The sequence below is a fragment of the Macrotis lagotis genome, chromosome X (assembly GCF_037893015.1).
Source record: "Macrotis lagotis isolate mMagLag1 chromosome X, bilby.v1.9.chrom.fasta, whole genome shotgun sequence".
NCBI lineage: Eukaryota > Metazoa > Chordata > Mammalia > Peramelemorphia > Peramelidae > Macrotis > Macrotis lagotis.
Window position 1 is genome coordinate 686,974,138 of NC_133666.1, and position 19,407 is coordinate 686,993,544.

Sequence of the window (19,407 nt, forward strand, 5' to 3'; positions counted from 1 at the left end):
ACAGAGCTCTGGACCCGGACTCAGGAAGACTCATCTTCCCGAGTTCAAATCTGGCCTCAGACACTTACTTAGCTGAGACCCTGGGTGTGTCATTTCACCCTGTTTGCCTCAGTTTCCTCATCTATCATATGAGTTGGGGAAGGAAATGGCAAACCACTCCAGTATCTTTGCCACAAAAACCCCACATCAGGTCACAAAGAGGGGCTTATTTGACACAAAGGAGCAAAACCACAAAAGAGCTTAAATAATAATAGCTAGAATGTACAAAGTAGGGGAAGAAGGGACTATTATTACTTCCATTTTATAGATGAAGAAATTGAGGCAGACCAGAGTGAAGTGACTCAAATTTTTCTGACTCTAAATCTTGTGCTTTATTCTCCTTACTTCCTCAGAATTAAGTCTACAGTTCTGACAGTTTGAAAATCAGAGCTGGAAGAGATCTTAGAATAGGAAATGTCAGAATTAGGCGACACTGCTAGTCTAGTGCCTAGTATAATATGAAATCAAGTCCTCCGAACTCCAAGTCTAGTAGTCTTTACATTCTTCCGCCTATCTGCATCATTGTTTAGTGCAATCTTCTTATATTGCATTTTATTAAGGAGGAAACTGAGGGCCAGAGTGACAACCAATCAGTACGTTTGAGGCATACTTGAAGCCCCAGTCTGGTTTCTTAAGAGTTTCTGTTACTTTACCTTTAGAATGTTAGCTGATTGTGAATAGAATTAATTTCATTCTTTATACATTCTTTGTATCCCCAGACCCTATTATAGTACCCTGTCCATAGTAGGTGCTTCATTTTGATTACCTTATAAACCAGCTGAGATCTAATCAAGAAAAGAATATACTTATGCTTCAAAAGACATCCATACTCTTGGTATTAAAACAATATTTTATTTATGGGAAATAAAGTGATCAAGTGTATCCAAACTGCCCCATAAATTAAATTCTTAAATAAGTTTCTGTAATTTCTCTACTGGAAAGGATGGTGGTGGCCCATGCTGTAGGGCTTCCTCTGATGACTGAGGCCTCCAAGTCATTCCCTTTTAGTTCTGAAATCTGAGGAGAACATTGAGACCATTCCAGATACAATTAAAAAAAATTCTCAAGTTGACAAAATGAATATAAAAGTTCTACAGTGAGAAACCTGAGTTTTGTCCCCCAGGTTCCTCGCCTCTACAGAGTCTTCCAGTGAGGGACAAAGTGAAGTTTTTTGTTTTTGTTTTTATTTTTCCCCAGGAAGTTTCAAAGATCGGAGGATTTTGCAAAGAAATGCAAAGACGTTCCCCGTAGAGTGGTCCTGAATTGGTGAGAATAGCAAGCAATATGCTTGGAGATCCGATTCCTAGTCAACTGCAAACTTTCTTCTCCAGTTGGTAAATGAAAAGCCATTTGCAGAGCCCTAGAAAGGAGAAGGGAGCCTATGAGTCACATAGCAGGAGTCATCAGTGATGGAGGGAATGCGTCAATCACTGCTAGTCCCCTAGCAGAAGTGGAGAATGTCAGAGCTAGGAAGCAATGTCAGCTGGGCGAGAGCCCAGAGAACAGGGAATGAGTGAGCTGGGATGGGATCTTAGAACAGAAAATGTCAGAGCTGGCATGGCTTCAGAACAGGGAATATTAGGGCTGGAATGGGTCTGCAATTAGAGAATGTTAGATATGGGAGGGGTCTTAGAAAAGGGGATGTTTGATATTAGTTAGTCTTGATATAATTTCATTGGAGTGAAGAAATCCCCTCTCCTCAGACAGATTGATATTTTTACAAATGAGACTCAGGGAATTGTCTATTGAACTAAAGGTTAAAAGGATGGGTCCTGGGGTGTGCGCCCTACAGCCAGCACAGGATGAGACTTGAACAGGCATGTCTGGGTGCAAAATACACACATCAAAACATATGCATATAAGTATTAGATAATAAGAGCCAGCATTATTAGCATAGAGCTTTAAGATCTGCAGAGCTCTTTACAAATATTATTTCATTTGGACCACCCCCCAAAACCCTGGGAGCTAGGTGGTTATTATTATCTCCATTTTACAGTGAGTAAAAGGAGGACAAGTGAAGTGAAATGACTTGCCCAGGATCATAGAGCTCATGAGAATCTGCAGCAGGATTGGTACTCAGGTCTTTTTCTTTGAGGGTTGCCCTGGCATTCTGCCCCATACACTGCCTATTTGCCTAGATGTCCAAGATTTCATAAAGCCAACTGATCTTAGAAACAAGGAGCCCTGGATTCAAATTCTACCCCTCTGTTGAATATGGCCTGGGTAGCTGTGGACAACTTAGTGCATTACACCAAGTTTTACAACTCAAAGATGGAAGGAGGTGCCTGTATGGTGAAAGGATGGTCTTCACTCCTTACACTAATGAAATCACAGGTTCAGTCCCTATTGTGTATGTGTGTTGGGGGTGGGGGGCATCCATCTTTCTCTCTGAAAAATTGAGAAAGGAGATGTGCCAGAGGGAGAAGGCTCTAAATGCTGGATGACCCATCTTCTAAAAGGGCTCTCTTGGGTCTCTTTGGTAGGTGTTTCCTCTCTGTCCAAGACTGTTCTCTGTGATGCCCTAAAAGAAGGGCTGGGGGGCTGAAAGTTCAGTCCCCAGGACGTACCAGAAAGAAAAGTGAAAAGCAATGATTATTCCTGCACAGCATAAACAGACACTGCAAGCAATCCTGGGGGTAGTGACCAGCCAGGAAAATCACAGAGGTCAAAGGACCAGGAATTCAATCTGGTGGAATCCTCCCCAGGATAAGGTTTTGATCCTTCCAGATGCCTGAATCCATGGGCCCCCTTGTCTTGAGGAGGACCAGAGAAAACAACAAAAAGGAAGAACTTGCTTGCCTGTGAAATGAGCAGGGAAAGACTGAGAAACATTGACCATCTATCAGGGGAGGCCCAGGGAGGCACAATGTTTTAGGAACTACCCATCCCCCCCTTCCTTTTGAGCCCAGCAGATGAGCCAGCCAATTTCTAGGGCTCCAACGAGAATCACACCTGACCCATACCTGGAATCATTCACTTCTTGAGTGAGAAGAGGTGGCATTTGGATTCACCTGTGGGGAGAGGGACAAGGCAAAGAGAAAAGTCATTTGGACTGGTGTAGACCAGAGACATAGAATTCATCCAGCTACAATGAAACTCCCAAGTGTGGTCCCCAACTAGATTAAAATGGAATTGGAAACTAGCTAACAAAATAAATAAAAATATTATACAACAGAGAATCTATGCAGAATGTGCTGATGGATAGAGATAGAAAGGGAAGAAAAAGAAAGAAAGGAAGAAAAGGAAGGAAGGAAGGAAGGAAGGAAGGAAGGAAGGAAGGAAGGAAGGAAGAAAGAAAGAAAGAAAGAAAGAAAGAAAGAAAGAAAGAAAGAAAGAAAGAAAGAAGAGAGAGGGAGGGAGGAAGGAAGGAAAAAAAAGAAAGAAAAAAGAAAAGGTAGATGGAAAGACAAAGTAGATAAGTAGAAAAGGAAGATAGAAAAGATAGAAAAATAAATAAGGTATTTAGAAAAGATAGAAAAATAGATTAGATAGAAAAAAGGTAGATAAGTAGATGAAACAGGAAGATTATATATATGTATATAAATAGTATAAAGGAAAATATAAATATCTATAATATACAATGATATATATGTGTATGACTGTATATATGAATGTATAAGTCCACGTTTATGTATAAGTTTTGTGTGTGTGGATGATATTCTTTATGTATAAACAGATACAAATACATCCACATTATAAAACATAACTTCTTCCCCTATAAAATGGGAACTTCTTGAGAGACCATTTCATCTTCCTGTCTTAGAACCCCTAGCATGGATTTTCTGGCCCATCACATAGTAGGCCAACAACAAGCAATAGTCATCATTGAGTCAATGATTGATGGCTTTGTATCCATAGTGCTTGGTGACTCCATGGTTAGTACACCGGATGATCCACAGTAAGAGCTTAATAAATGTTTGCTGACTGAATGACTGACTTCTTGTCTGTCACCTTGTCACATTTTCTGGCTCTTTAAAGTCTGCAAGGCATTTATGAAATCTTATGGTTGATCTTTAGTTGCTTGTGGATAATGAGAAGTGGTTCAGGGATCTTCAACTGTACACTAACGATCTGTGAACCCTGTTCCAAATTTGATGCCTACCATTAGTATAAATAAGCCCAGGAAAGGACTGTGAGAAAATTATAATGGAAAGGATGAGGGAATGGCTTCCACAGAGAGCCAGAAGATTGAGAAATTACAGAAAAGAGAGTTCTGACTAAAGAGGGGTGATGACAGAATGTATTAGAAATGGAAAAGACCTTATAACATAGAACACAAAATGTAAGTTATAAAGGTCTCAGAACAGGAATATCAGGACATGGATGGGCCTTAGAACAAGGACTATAGGAGCTAGAAGGGATTAGAGAGATCATCTTCAATATGCTTATTTAAAAGATGAAATGATGCCTGGAATGGTTATATAACTTGCACAATAAAATATTGGCAGAAATAACCTCTTGAACCCTAGCCTGCTTCTCCCAATATAATGTTCTTTCCATTATACGAAAAGGAGTAAATTCATTTATTTTGTTTCTCACCGGTAAGTGTCCTTTCAAATTTGCTGGTGTTTTAAAATCTCCTTTCATGACCTAGGAAAGAAAAAACATCAAATAATAGTGACCCAACTTTGAATAATACACATACCCAAAATGTAAATGTTTGACCATTTTTCCAGATAATTCATTACCAAAGTCACATAAAATAAAAACCATAATAATAATATACAAAAGTAATGGCTGACAGGTCTACAGTATGTTAAACACATTATTTCATTTGATCCCTCTTAAGTGAAAATACATATGTTATGCTCATTGTACAGATGAGAAAACTGAGGGTCAAAGAAATAACAGCCTAGGATTACACAGATGTGAAGAGATGGAGCAAAGACTCAAGTTTTTCCCATATTCTAAGACTTCTTTTTGGGGAGTTACCTCCCAAAACTCCTTGGGAGTTATTATATGAAAATAATTCAAGAATGATACACAGGTATAAACTGAAATACAGAATTAAAATGTATTGCCCAAGTTAATGTGGTCTGGAGTCAAAATTCAAACTTAAATTCTTTGACACCAAATCTGATTATCTTTTTATTATAATGAGTATTACTGGCATTATTACTGGTATGAACACTGTCATTATGATTGTCATTGTCTGACCCTGAAATAGCACTTTAACATTTTCAGATCTTTAGAACACTGAATCTCAGTAGGAGGAAGAGACCTTAGAACATGGAATGTCAGTGAGGGGAAGAGCCATAGAACATGATAGAGAGCATGGGAGGAGGTTTAGATGTGGACTCAGAGGACCTGGACAGGAACTCCTCCTCTGTCACTGCCTGGCAATGTGATCTGGAACAAGTCTATAAAATGAGGGATCCCTTTCGACAGTCTTTTATGGTTTGCAAAGAATCTCATATATATTATTTCACTTGAGGCTCACCTAACCTTCTGAGGCATAGGTTCATTAAAGTAGAGGCAAATAGCACAATCAGATTCATCCAAGATCACACAGCCAATTAGTGGAGGAGTCAAGACTTGAACCAGGTCTTCTGACTCTAAATCCTGGACTCATTTCACTATACCTCAGTTGCTTTAAGATATGAGAGGTATTTCCAGGCAAGGTGTTGTTACTTCTGAAGAAGACCATGACATCAGGGAGATGATGCCATGACAAGCACGTGAACTGGATTTGAGTGTGTGTGTGTGTGGGGGGGGGGGGGTTGTGCTTAGTCACCAGCCTCACTTTCTCTTCTAGAGCCATCTGGATCCAGTGACCAGATATGAATCAGGATGCCTGGAGATGACCTTGTATCCAGGGTCCAATGACTTGCCCAAGGTCACACAGCTAGTGTCTGAAGTCACATCTGAACTTAGATCTTCCTGACTTAAGGGCTGGCGCTTTACCTGCTGTGCCATCTAGTTTCCCTACTGCTATAACTACTACTTCTACTGACCTGTAGATGGCAATCAAGATTTCACTTGCCCTTCACATAAATCTGCAAGGGTAGCTAGGGATGTCACAGTACATAAAGTATAGGGCCCAAGTCAGTAAGACTCATCTTCCTGAGTCCAAATCTGACTTCAAACACTTTTTCACTGTATGAACCTGGGCAAGTCACTGTACCCTGTTTACCTCAGGTTCCTTATCTGTAAAATAAGCTGGAGAAGGAAATGGCAAACCATGCCATCATTTCTGACAAAAAAAACAAAACCAAATGATTAACAACAATAACATGCCTGCAAATTCTTGGTTTGAGATGAAGACACCTTCCAAAAATGCCCTTAAGTTACATTTGCTAAGTCCCAAGGCAACTGTAAAGTTTTCTATTTGGTGATGGCCGAGGGACTACAATTCTCTGCCAAACCCCCAAACGGAATGTGCCACCTGCTTACCCGGTTTGTGTTATTGATAACAAGAGGATCAGGATTGCCATAGTTTGGTGGGTTTGCATAGGGATCATAGCCGAGCCTGGCCAACATCGGGGCAATCCGGGCCATGTCCTTCAGCACATCTCCTGGAATATGGCCAGTCCATTTGGACAGAGCTTCCAGGTTTACAGGCTTGATGACCTGGTCAGTCGACCTCTCTATCCTGGGGAGAGACGATTGAAATTCTGTGTCACAAAGGTGAAGGGGAACATTAAGCATGAGTCCAAGTCTGCCATCTGAGAGGTGGCATGAGATGGTCATCTCTAGCACTGAAGTATTGTTAAGGTATGGATGATTCTTATTTAGGGGGACAGCCTGGCAATGGGTCAGGGATGGACTTGGAGGCTGCAAGACCCAAGTTTGAGACCTGCCTCCCACACTTATTGGTTGTGTGATCCTGAGGGTGTCACTCATTTCTACTGAAGTCACCCATCAAAATCTCAGGCAATCCTCCAGAAGATGAAGAGAAGGTGCTGATCTGGATTGGTGAAGGAAGTCTCTGCATGGACAAAAATTACTGGTCTGGACCCCCCCCCCAAAAAAAATATATCTATTGAATTATCTGGAATGAAAAGGGATATAGTTTCTTCTCTCAAGAAGCTTAATCACAGATCTCGGTGGAAGAAGCTGTCTAGTTTAGACTATACTGAAACAAGAATCCTCTCCATGGTATCCCCAGTGGATGGTCATTCAGGCCTTGTGCAGAGACTTCTGGTGTGGGGGAGCTCACTGCCCTCCCACGGCAGTCTACCTCCCTTGGTCAGTTCTAATGGATAAGGAGTGATTGCTTACACCAAAGCAAAATTTGATTCTCTGGAATATCCATCCACTGGTGGCTCCCAGTTCTATCCTCTGGGACCAGAGAGGATAAGCCTAGTCACTTTTCTATACGATGGCCCTTCAAATATTTGAAGGCAAGTCCATCCCCAAGATACCTAGTTCCTTCACTCAGTCTCACATCTCATGAGCTCAAGGTCTTTCATCCATTGGTCCAATTTCTAGCCTACCATACTTGAGAAAGATACCCAATATCCCTGAGTTGCAGTCTTCTTATCTATGAAGCGGTGGGGAAAAGGCAGCCATAGTGGAAAGACTGTAAGGAAGACAGAAGTTCAAACATGACTTCTAAGGTAGGTTTTCTCTTTGACCTTTGGACAAGTCACTGACCCTGTCAATGCCCCAGGAACTCTCTAAGAACATAAGCTGGTAGAGGGAGTTTCCTCAACGGGAGTTATTTATGCCAATAAAATAACAAAACTGGTTCAAAAACCAAAAAAAGGAGATCAGACTAAATGGTCTCAATGATCTTGCAGCTATTCGGATTCACTCTAATCTCCATAATATATCGGCCGGGTCCACACTTCTGATGGATCTCAGTGATGTGTAGCACTGAGACAGCTGGGTTGACTCAATGGATAAAGTGATGGATATGAACTCAATGAAGACCTGAGTTCAAATCAAATCATTAGCTATGTGACCATGGGTAAGTCACTTAACTGTTTCTCTTAAACCACTGGAGAAGAAAATGTCAAACCACTCCAGTACCTTGCCAAGAAAACCTCATGAATACTAGTGGTATGTTAAAGTCTCCAGGATCATGGAAACTAAACAACTAAATACCAAAGTGTAGAATTATCCTGCAATATTCCCACTCATGCTGGTGCCCAAATCATGTGAGGAGTGGTTAAAGATGCTGTCCTCTACCAGAGAACTCCCATCCTGCTGCCATCTTGGTACCTCTTGCAATATTTCCACCCAGTTCTTGGCCCTGGCTCGTGAGAGATCTTTGCAGTGATATCTCATTAACTTTAAAGGGTCAAGGGACTAAAGTTATGGAAACTCAGGGTGAGGAGCTTCCACTCAGTCCCAACATCCTTACCCAATAGTCATCTTGAGTAGAATTAAAAGAAAACATTCTTAGAGTTTGTCTTGGAGCCCCTACTGTCATCAGAGATCTACCTACCTACTTCTCTTTCTTTGGATGTGGAATGAGGAAGACATGAATTCAAATCCTATCACTGACACTTAAGAACTGTGGAACTTTGAGTAAATCACTTTACCTTGTTCAGCCTCAGTTTCCTCATTAATAAAATTGGGAAAAATAGCACTCCCAGAGTTGTTGTGGGCAAATAAAATAAGTGAACTGTTTTGCATATACAAAGTGCTCCATAAATATCAGTTTTCATCATCAGCATCTTCATCTCTGCCCTGATTGGTCTCCAAAATCATGGTTTACAAAGAGGAAGTATGGTACAATGGAGAGAACTCCATTGGCATTAGAAGGGTCTGCGTTCACACCCTGCCTTGGAGATTTACTTGATGAATGAAATTAGGCCAATCACTTGCTCTTTGAGATCCTCATACAACAACTTACAACTTCTTTACAAGGTGTTCTAGGCATCCTGAGCATTCGAGCACTAAGAATTTATTAAGCAGGTGGAGGGTGTTAACCTACAAAGAAAGGCATCATCACACCTATGAAATCACAGAGGGGCTGCAATCTGTGTCAGCAAAGGGCATCCTCAACTAGCATGTTGGCAGTAAAGACTCCTAGGTCATTTAATCCAACCAATCTATTTGTACAGATGAGGAACCCAATGTGCAGAGTGGGAGGCTGGAGTGGGTTCTAGGGTCCTGCTCCTCCGTTTTCCAGAGAAACATCAGTCATTAGCCCATGACAGTAACTTGTCCAAGGTCACACAGCTAGGTCTGAGGCTGAATTTGAACTCCTGTCCTCCTGATTCTGAAGTCAGTGCTTTTGATAGTAATGATTACTAGACCTCTAATAACAATAATAACAGCTATTTACAAAGTGATTTACACAGATTAACTCATCTGACCCTCACAACAACCCTGTGAGGTAGGTCTATTATTATCTACCGATTTCAAAGATGGGAAAACTGAGACAGATATTAAGTGCCCAGGGTCACCCATCACCGGAAGCAGTATTTGAACTCAGGTCTTCCTGATTCCAATGAATGTAAAAAGCTTGGAAAGGACCTCGGAGGACATCAAGAATAATCCCTTCTTTCTAAAGAGGAAGAAACTGATGTCCAAAAACTAAGTGATTTAAGGTCATGCAGTTAAGAAGTATCTGAGTCAGCATTTGAACACTAGTCTACCTGATTCCAAGGTCACCATGTCCTTGGAATAAGAAGGAATCCTAGGACCACAGCTCTTTAACACTGGCAGTCCAACTCTCTGATTTTACAAATAAGTAAACTGAGGCCCAGAGTGGTCAAGTGATTTAAGGTCAGAGTAACTGGCAGCTCTGAGATCAGAATCTGGATCCTCTGAGCAATATTGTGGAAGGCCTTCAGTACCAAACAGAAGAGTGCACTTTACCCTGGAGACACCAGGGAGACTCTAAAGCCTCACAAGGTAGGGAGTGACCTGGTCAGACCTATGCTTTGGAAGTATCTCTTGGGCAGCTCTATGTGGGGCTCAAAAGACTCCAGCCCTGGTCCCCGGCACCCGCCAGCCAAGTCTCTACTCACTTGGACAGAGAGACACCCCCTGGCTTGCCGATGAGATCCTCATGGTGAAGCACAGCCTCGCTCCAGGTGATCCCCAGAAAGTTCATGATGGTCTGCATGGAGCGCCGGGGATGCAGCACCAGCTGTTCATAATACACAGGCAGACACTTGGTGCGGCCCACCTCCATACACTGAGAGTACATGACCTCAATCGCTTTGTTCCACTTGGTGAGGCAGTCCCTATAGCTATTCAGGTCAAAGCCAGCGATGGTCACTTTGCGGGTGATCATGGAATGCACGGATGCCCGCCCATCTCGCACCATGAGCAGAAACTTGGAGTTGGGGAAGAGATGGGAAAGATAGACAGAAGATTTGAGGGTGAAAGGATCCTTGTTACAGAGGACTCGGGCCGGTTCACCGTGCTTGGCGATGACCTCCAGGATGAAGGCCTGCATGGCTGCATCCAAAACCTCATCCGTGACTCCAGCCTCATCCAGGCGCATCTTCTCCCGTCCAGAGCGTGACCAGGCCTGGCGCATGGCCAGCACTCGGGGAATGATACGTGTCTCTTCGCCACAGCGCACCTCTGGGTGGGCGTCCAGCATGGCCCGCATCAGGGTGGTCCCACTGCGTGGTACCCCACCCACAAAGATCAGGGGCATCTCCTTACTGTAACGGTACTCCACCTGGTCAGCACCCATCATCACCAGCTCCTCCTGCTCGGGTCGCATCATGCCATGGCTACGACCCGAGGACAGTAACTGCTGGCATGCCAGCATCTGCTGCCCTAGGTGGGTGGCCAGTGCAAAGGCCAGCATGAGACCGGCTGCCAGCAGCAGCCGCCGAGCACTCAGCCGCATGCTGTGCCCAGGACAGGGAGTGGGATGGGGCACAGCCAAGGTGCCCTCTTCAGCTCTCTGTCAACAGGTTGCCCACCCAGCACGTACCTGTGGAGAGAGTGGCACATGTCAGGGAGGCATCCTTAGCAAGTCCAGGCCGCTCTGTTTCTGGCTAACAGCTGTCTTGGAAGGTCTCCTTTAAGGTTTACAGAGCATTTGACTTAGAAAGTGAGGTGACTACCATCAGAGGATGGGATCTCAGCTTCCACTTAGTCCCACTACCTCACTTTACAGAGGAAGAAACTGAGCCCAGAGAGGAACATCCTAAATTGGGATCCTAGATGAGAACTAGAAGGGGCTTCAGAGAGGGGATAAACATTGATTAAGTGGCTGCAGTAGACTGTCCTAAGCAGTTTCCTAAATACAGTCTCATCTGACACAATATCCCTACGTGAGGGATACCATAATTGTCCCCATTTCAGAGTTGAGGAAACCAAGGTAGATGAAGGTTAAGTGATTTGTCCAGGGGTGTGTGTGTGTGTGTGTGTGTACAGATAGCTAGTGAGTGTCTGAGGCCAAATTTGAACTCAGGTCCTCCTGATTCCAGGTCCAGTGCCTTGTCCATTGCATCACCTGGTTTCCTCAGTTAGCATCCCTCTCATTTTCCAAGGGAAGAAGCTGAGGCCCAGAGAAGATGAAGTGACCTGTCCAAAGTGAGCCACACAAAATCCAGAGCCCTCAGTACATTGTCCCTACCTGACTTAACAGTCTTTTCCTACTCCTAAGCTGTGGAAATTGTCTCCTTTGATTTTTTTTGTTACTAGGCTTCCTTTTCTCTGACCTTCGGAGAACAGTATCTGGCATATAGGAACAGTTTTAGAAAGTCTTGTTAATTAATGGATTCTACCTTGTATCCAAGTCTAGAGCTGGAAGGGACCTCAGAGTTCAACACCTTCCTTTTATAGATAAGGAAACTGAGGTTCAGTGACATTATATGATTTATCTAATAATGATAATAATAATGATAATAACTTGTTTTTATATAGCACTAACTATATATCAGGTTCTATGCTAAGTGCTAACTAATTATCTCATTTCATCTTTACTACAACTTTGGAGGAAAGTGTTATTCTTACCTCCATTTTACAGTTGGGGAAACTGAGACACACAATGGTTAAGTGACTTGCTCAAAGTCACACAACTGGTAATTAAGTCCAAGTCATATAGGTAGTGTCAGAGGCAGGAACTGAACCCAGATCACTTTCCACCATACCATCCTGCCTTCCTGTTTATCTTCATACATGATAGAGCATGTATCCTCCCTCTCTATTAAGATCATCATTTTGATGATTTCATGTTTTGTACCTCAATTATAGCCTCCCAGGGGCCTCATGTCATCAGTGTTATTAGTGAGAACCAAACAGCCATCAAACCCTCTTCTTTGAAGAGGTAGGTCACTGTGGATGTAGACTATGGCAGGGAATAGCAGATTTCTTTTTTCTGGTTATCTTTAGTCTGGGGTTTTTTCCTTTCTAATTTTTTTTTCATTTATTTGTTCTAAGGAATGGAGAGACAGTGTGGTGCAGTAGGCAGAGAGCTGGGCTCAAGATGGGCTTCCACCATACACTGGCTGTGTGATCTTCTCAGTACTGTAGGCAGTTCTCTAAAACTAAACTGAAGAGAAGATACCAACCTGTATTCCCTCCTTGGGAAACCATCTATCAATGAAATCACAAGTTTATTCCTTATCCTTAAAAAAGACAGCTTGGGGGTGGCTAGGTGGTGCAGTGGATAGAGTACTGGCCTTGGGAGTCAGGAGTACCTGGGTTCAAATCTGACCTCAGATATTTAATAATTACCTAGCTGTGTGGCCTTGGGCAAGCCACTTAACCCCACTGCCTTGAAAAATCTAAAAAAAAAAAAAAGACAGCTCACTGGGTTAATAATAACAGATGGGATGCATATTTCTTTTTTTTAATTTTATTTATTTAAGGCAATGGGGTTATACTGCAATGAGGCAATGAGGCAATACTGCAAGGGGTCATTCTCATTCAATGACTCAATAGAAATAACTTAATAAATCTAGGCATGACTGTGGAATGCCCATCATGCACCTGTGTCTACCAAAAAAACCCTAAACAACTGGCTATTTCCCCAAAAGAAGTCACATCCATATATAAGGAAAAACTAATTAGAAGCAAAATGAGTTGGAAGGGTCAGTAACTCACTAGCATGTAGGGGGACATATAAAACTAGCTCATATCTCTAGAGATCTTTAAAGTTTGCAAAGAGACGTTCAATTTTGATTCCCCAAAGTCTTGAGAAGTAGGAATAATTATCCTCATTTTATAAATGAGGAAACTGAGGCAAAGAGAAGATAACTGACTTACCCAGGACCACACCGCTAGTAAGTGTTTCTGCCAGAATTTGAACTCAGATCTTCCTGATTCCAGGTTCAGTGCTCCAATCACTGAGCCACCTAGCTGCCTGTGTGAGAGGCAGTAATTGAGTTCAGCCGGGAAGGCAGAAAGGGATTCCTATGGTCTGAATAAATTGGATCAGAGGATCATCAATTCAAAACTGTCTAATGTGCCTTGGAGAGATACACACTACTGTAATCCAAATGCACATGAAAGCTATTGTGATGAATAAAATGTAAATTCAATGGAAAAAACCCCTCATTTCATTTGGTATTTTCCCAGTCAGTGATATTAGCAACTACTCTCGTACGGGGTAGGGAAAGGTCTGGAAAAAATTGTGATGTTAAAACAGGCTCTAAAAAGAAGGGGCACATGTGTTAGAGAACCTTTTTGGAAATCATTGGTACAGCCACAAGATTACTGCATTTAGAATCAAAGGACCTGGCTTCAAACTTTGCCTCTTGCTACTTATTTCTGATTTGGGATAGTTCCTTTTTTGATCTAGTCTTTAAAAAGGCTGCCTCATCTATAATAACAATGATAATAATAATAATAAATAGTAATAATAATAATGTCATTTAGAGAGAGCTTTAAGATTTACAAAGACTTTTAGAAATTTTGTCTCATCTTAACTTCACAACAACCTTGGGAGGTGGATGTTATTACTATCTCCATTTTACAGAAGAAGAAACTGAGGCAGAAAGTGGTTAAGTGACTTAAACAGAGTCACACAGCAAGTCTCTAAGACTGGATTTGAACTCAAGTCTTTTTGATTCCAAGTCAACTTGGCTATTTCTACAACATGAAGGGTCTGATGAGGTAGCCAGTGAATAGGTGGTAAGAGTGCTGGGCTTGGGAGAAAGAATGCTTGGATTCAAATGCTGCCTTTCACACTTAGTAGCTGCTGTTCAAGTTCTCTGAGACTCAAGTTTCTGCATGGGTAAAGTGAGGTGGTGGGAGGTCAAAAGTCTCTTCTAGTTCCTATAACCCCATAACTAGATGTCATCTTTGCTCTACAGATGAGGAAACTGGTGCCCAGAAAGGGCCGCAGACTCATCCAAGGTCTCTATGGCAGAAAGTAACAAGGTTCCTTCCAACTCTAAACTCTCTAGTTCTCTATTCCCTCATTCAAAGCACACCCCAAACAAAAAGGGGAGCCCCCAAAGGTCAAAACAGATGTTATAATGTTTGTCAACCAAGACTCATGCTTTTTGTACATAAAATAATTCCACTAGAATTGACTTATTCTTTTTTTACACAAACTTCCTATAAACCTGGTAGTGTCACTTCCTGGGCCATAACAAATTAGAAACAGAAAATGAGAAGCAAGTCTGAGAAAGGAAGTCCATGACAGAAGCAAGAAGTGATAGTAGACAGCATAACAGCAGGAGATAAGATAGAAAAATGACAAAAAGAAGATACCTCAATCTGTGTGTCTGACAACTGGTATCCTCAGAGTTCAACAATCCCTAAGATCATCTGCTATGGATATTCAATCATTTCAGTCATGTTCAACTTTTCATGACCCCATTTGAGGTTTTCTTGGAAAAGATACTGGAATAGTTTGCCATTTCCTTCTCCAACTCATTTTACAGATGAGGAAACTGAGGCAAATGGGGGAAGTGACTTGCTCAAGTCATACTGAATTGATTTGAGTATATCTAGGGAAATTGCCTCATGATAACCCTAAACTATTAGGAAAATGGCCAATGATGTCGTGTCTTCTGCTTGAGAAGACAGGGAAGGATGCAATACATATGAGGGAGAAAGTTCGCTTGCCAAAGTAGCCTGCTACCTGTGGGGCATCTTGAACCTCCACTGATATAACTAGGTTAAAAGGGTCCCTTTTAAGGCTTCCTTATCTTAAAACAATGGAAAGAAGTGAGAGTAGCCCCCAGACATTGACTAATTTCTTGTCTCATAACCTTTCCATCAGACTCTCTTGTCCTTGCATTGGGAAGACAGAATAGTACAGGTGGGAGTGGTCCAACAACAGAATGCTGTCCATCTCTCCTCATCTGTACCTTACAGTCTCACCAACCGCCTTCAAAGCATACTTCAGTTTGGTCACCTATAATAAATCTTTGTCCCTTCCCCACTTGTGACAGCTCTCCCAACCCTTGAATTATTCTGTAGTTAACTTCTTACCTACAGACATGTGTGTGTATGTATGTATGTATGTGTGTATGGATATAAAATATGTATATTGTATACATTGTTTTTCTCCAATGGGACATAGGTTTCTCAAAAGGGAACATTTTCTTTTCGGCAATATACCCCTAGAATTTAGGGCAATGCACATACTAATGGTGCCAAATTAACTATGTGTTAAATTGCATTGAAAAGATTGTCTCATGAAACTCAGTGAGGCCCTCATCACCAGAAGTGTTGCATGTTGTGGATAAGATTTCTGGACTTTACTTGACATTGGATAAGGTGACTCCTAGTGTCCCTCCTACATCTGAGATCTCTGAATTCTCCAACTATGGGTCCAAGCTAATTCATTAGCACCTATTGTTCTTGGAAAGGGCATGGCAATTCATTGCTCTATGGAACAGTTCATCATTCCTGGAGATCCCCTAAACATTCCATTCTCTGGTTATTAGTCCCATAGATATATTGTCTCCTTCCAAGAAGGAACTATCTCACAAATAATAATCTAGTGAGGTTTAGCCTGGGACATATCATTGACCAATTACTGAATCAGTTTTGTGACTAATTTTTTTTTTTTTTTTTGCATTTCTAACCCTTAGCACAGTGTCTTAGCACATAGTAAGTCAAGATTTGCCATTCATTCATTCATCCTGATCTCAGGCTAAGCATTAATCCCAAAGAGCCCAGCAGAGGGCAGAGTACTGAACAGCAATGTCCCTAACACAATATTCCTAAGTCATTTTTCTAATATCCAATGCATCCCTGAGGCTGCTTGAAGACCCCTTATGTTCAAAATCAAAAAAACAAACAATTTTCCTCAAGACAACTTTGAGAGCCGCTGCAGAGAGATGGATCCAGGGTTTTTCCTAGTTCTCTCTCCTCCAAGCCAGTCTGACCACAAACTTCTCATCAAGGTCCCAGCGTCCTGGCTGCCTGTGACCGCCAAAGTTTTCCTCTGGTTAGGGGCATCCCAGGAGCTCAAGTTTCTCTCCTAATTCCTGTAGGTTTCAATAACATCAAGATGTACCTGCCCACGGGTCAGGCTGCCCCTTCCTTACATCAAGATGTATCTGCCCACGGGTCAGGCTGCCCCTTCCTTGTTTCTGATGCCTTTTTGGAAGGCTGGGCTGGCAGGGACCTGGGAAAATACTTCTGATGTTTTCCTTTCAGAAAATGCTGCTGCTCAGAGAGCTCCAAGATTATTTCCCAGGATCAAACTGGTTAGAGTTGGAAGAAATCCTCATTTTACAGAAGAGGAACCTGAAGCTCATGGAGGTTCAGTGATTTGCCCAAGGTTACAGAGATAGCAGGAAGAAGCACCTATTATATCCTCCTTTTGATAAAAGAGGAATTTGAAATTTAGTGAGAGCGGAGAATTTCAGGTCTCCAGATTTTCCCATCCACCTCTCTTTTAAGGTCCAGAGTTCACTGTACTCAGTACATTGGTCACCATCTTGGGCCTTTTCCTATTAGACCAATACAATCTAAACATGTGAGGAGCAGCTTGAGTAGCACCAGGACAGACAGGGTAGACTTTGAGGAAGACCCCCAGTTCAAAATCCCATCTCACCCATTACTAGTTGGTGACTCTGTGCAAATTAATCTCTGTGAGCCTCAGTTTCTGCCTTTGAAAAGGGAGGATAATGACAGCTCTTACCCCACAGGGTTGTGGTAGTAAGTGAGAGAAATGCAGCTATCAGAATGAAGGACAGTTTCATTCTTTACCCTTGTCTACCCAGCAATCATCACAGGAGCCAGAATACAGTAGGTAGTTAATGCTTGCTGACTGATTATTTGATCTTTTATTCTCCCTAGATGAACAGTTTACCTCTTGTTCCCTAAACCCCAAAGTTGTCTCCAATAGACTAACTGGGGCTTACCCTAGATCTAGCAAGAAGGATAGAGGAACACTTAAATGCAGGCTCAGTTTCCTTCTCTGTAAAATGACAAGGATGGTCTAGAATTTTAGCTGGTCTCTCTAGTCTCTTCCAGCTCTAAATCCTGTGACCCTATGAAGTCCACAGGGAAGCAACAAAATGGGCCAAAACAACCCTCATATTACCAAAGCTCATAGACTTTGCTCAGAAGATTGTACGCTGAAAGGTTTTTATTTCACATTAACCATGTTACTTCCTGACCTGTGGCAGATGGAAGGGAAGTGAGGCTGATAAAGCCGATAGACAGTTTTTAATGTATTCATGAAATCTGATTTGCTTTTTCAAAAAAATGAACTAAAATAGTTTGTAATTTTATTCATTCTGAAGGAAAACAGGGGTGCTGGAGCCTCTTGGGAAGGCCGCACCTGGCTCTGTTCTCTTGTTTGGGCCAAATGGTTTGCAGGAGGGCCCTTCCCACAGGGTGGCTTCAGGGCCTTATCAGTGGGAGGCGGAGCTGGGATCTGCCCTTTCCAGGCAGAGGCTCTTTAGTTGAGAGCTCAGCAGGAAGGAGGCCAAGGTCATGGACGTAGTTAGCTGAGCACCAAAAGCCTTCAGTCCTAGTCAACTATTTGCTAAGTGCAGAACTGGGTTCCCATGGGTAAGCAGATGAGGGACAGGAGACGACCCAGTGAAAACTGGTCTAGGAGAAAAAGGGGGCTCAAAGAGCCCCACTGTAAATGGTGACCACACAGGAGAAGGAGAGAGAGAGTGCAGCACAAACAAAGCAGCAAAGAACTCTGAAATTCAAGATAGAAGTGATAAGGCCAAAGCAACTGAAGGGGGAAGAAGCAGGCACTCTGCAGGTCAACCCAGAGGCATGATGAAATGCTAGACAGAAGAGGTCAACCGTAGAGGGTCTCTCTGGGCAGGAGACAGTGCTGAAAGGTCAGGGCCCTGGTCCAGGCCCTCTCCAGAGGTTATTCATTCTATATTTTCCTTCTCCTCCCCACCCCACCCACAAATAGCTATGACTTAAGTAAATAACTACAAGATAAGGGGGGGAACCATGATACATTGGAAAGAATGATGGTTCTTAGGGAGGAAGGTGTGGGTTCAACTCTCACATCTGCCACTATTTCCATGACCTTGACATAAGTCACATAATCTCTCCAGCCCCATTTCCTCCTCTGGATGGTTGGGTACATCATGAAAAAGCTTTCCATCTCCTGAGAGAGAACTAATGAGCTATGAGTGTAAAATGAATTCATTTTCCTTTGCTTTTTTTGTTTGTTTGTTTTGGTTGTTGCAACATGGCTAATAAGGAAACATGTTTTGCATGACTTCAAATGTATATTGCTATCATATGGCTTGCTCTCTTTACGAGTGAGGAAAAGAATTCAAAACTCAAAATTTCAAAAAATAAATATTAAAATAAAGATTTCAAAAATTGGTTAAAACAGATTTCCAGAATTTTGTCTCTAAATTCTATGATTCTTTGATTTTTGAGCCTCAGTTTCCACCTCTATAAAATGGGCATAGCCCTACTTATACTAAGTACCTTTATAGGCAAGTGCTTTGCAAGTCTTAAATTATGACAAAAGCATGATGTGTTATCATTACTCCAGAAGGGAATAATAAAGTAATAGACCTGAAGGGAATAACAACTCTCAGTCTTGGTCTGTCTGGGCTCACATACTGCAGTCAGAAACAATGAACAGTCTAAAGGGCCTTTCCAGCCAAAACAGTCTATATCCCCAATCCAAGAAACCATGGCTACATCTAGTCCCTTCAATGACATTAATTCCAAGAATCCTCTGGTCCTCAAAGTGCCCATTATCATGACAAGCTTTTGGTAGACTCTGAAACAATGGCCAGTAAGCCTAAATCCTGCTGCTGGGTCTCCTTTCCTTCAGTCCCTCCCAACTCCAGGTCAGCCTCCACTCATCTGCCAAAGTGCGGGTCTAGCCACATCACAGGCCTCTACTCACTAAACTTCAGCGGCTCCATATTACCTCCAGGGAAAGGGCTTCCTAATTTGGGCTCTTCTTTCCTTTCAGCCCACTTACATCTCACTCTTATCCACAACCAGGTGCTCTTTGAGCCAGTAACCCTAGCCCTCTTCCAGATCTTTCCTTTGTCCTGACTCCCAGCTTCCTTCTCTATAAGACTCAGC

At 42.3% G+C, this 19,407-nt stretch overlaps 1 protein-coding gene across 3 annotated transcripts in view; it reads right to left on the bottom strand.

Annotated features, from left to right (window-relative positions):
* Positions 1-781: 781 nt before the first annotated feature.
* TPST2 (tyrosylprotein sulfotransferase 2) overlaps positions 782-19,407 on the bottom strand; it is a 58,877-nt gene continuing 40,251 nt past the window's right edge. For all 3 annotated transcript variants that reach the window (XM_074206178.1, XM_074206180.1, XM_074206181.1), the window contains 5 exons: positions 9,966-10,891; positions 6,433-6,631; positions 4,579-4,629; positions 3,003-3,050; positions 782-1,399 (listed from right to left, as the gene is read on the bottom strand). In XM_074206178.1, coding sequence (XP_074062279.1) covers positions 3,009-3,050; positions 4,579-4,629; positions 6,433-6,631; positions 9,966-10,804 — 1,131 coding nt within the window. In that variant the 5' untranslated portion in view covers positions 10,805-10,891 and the 3' untranslated portion in view covers positions 782-1,399; positions 3,003-3,008. The remainder of the gene's footprint in view (positions 1,400-3,002; positions 3,051-4,578; positions 4,630-6,432; positions 6,632-9,965; positions 10,892-19,407) is intronic.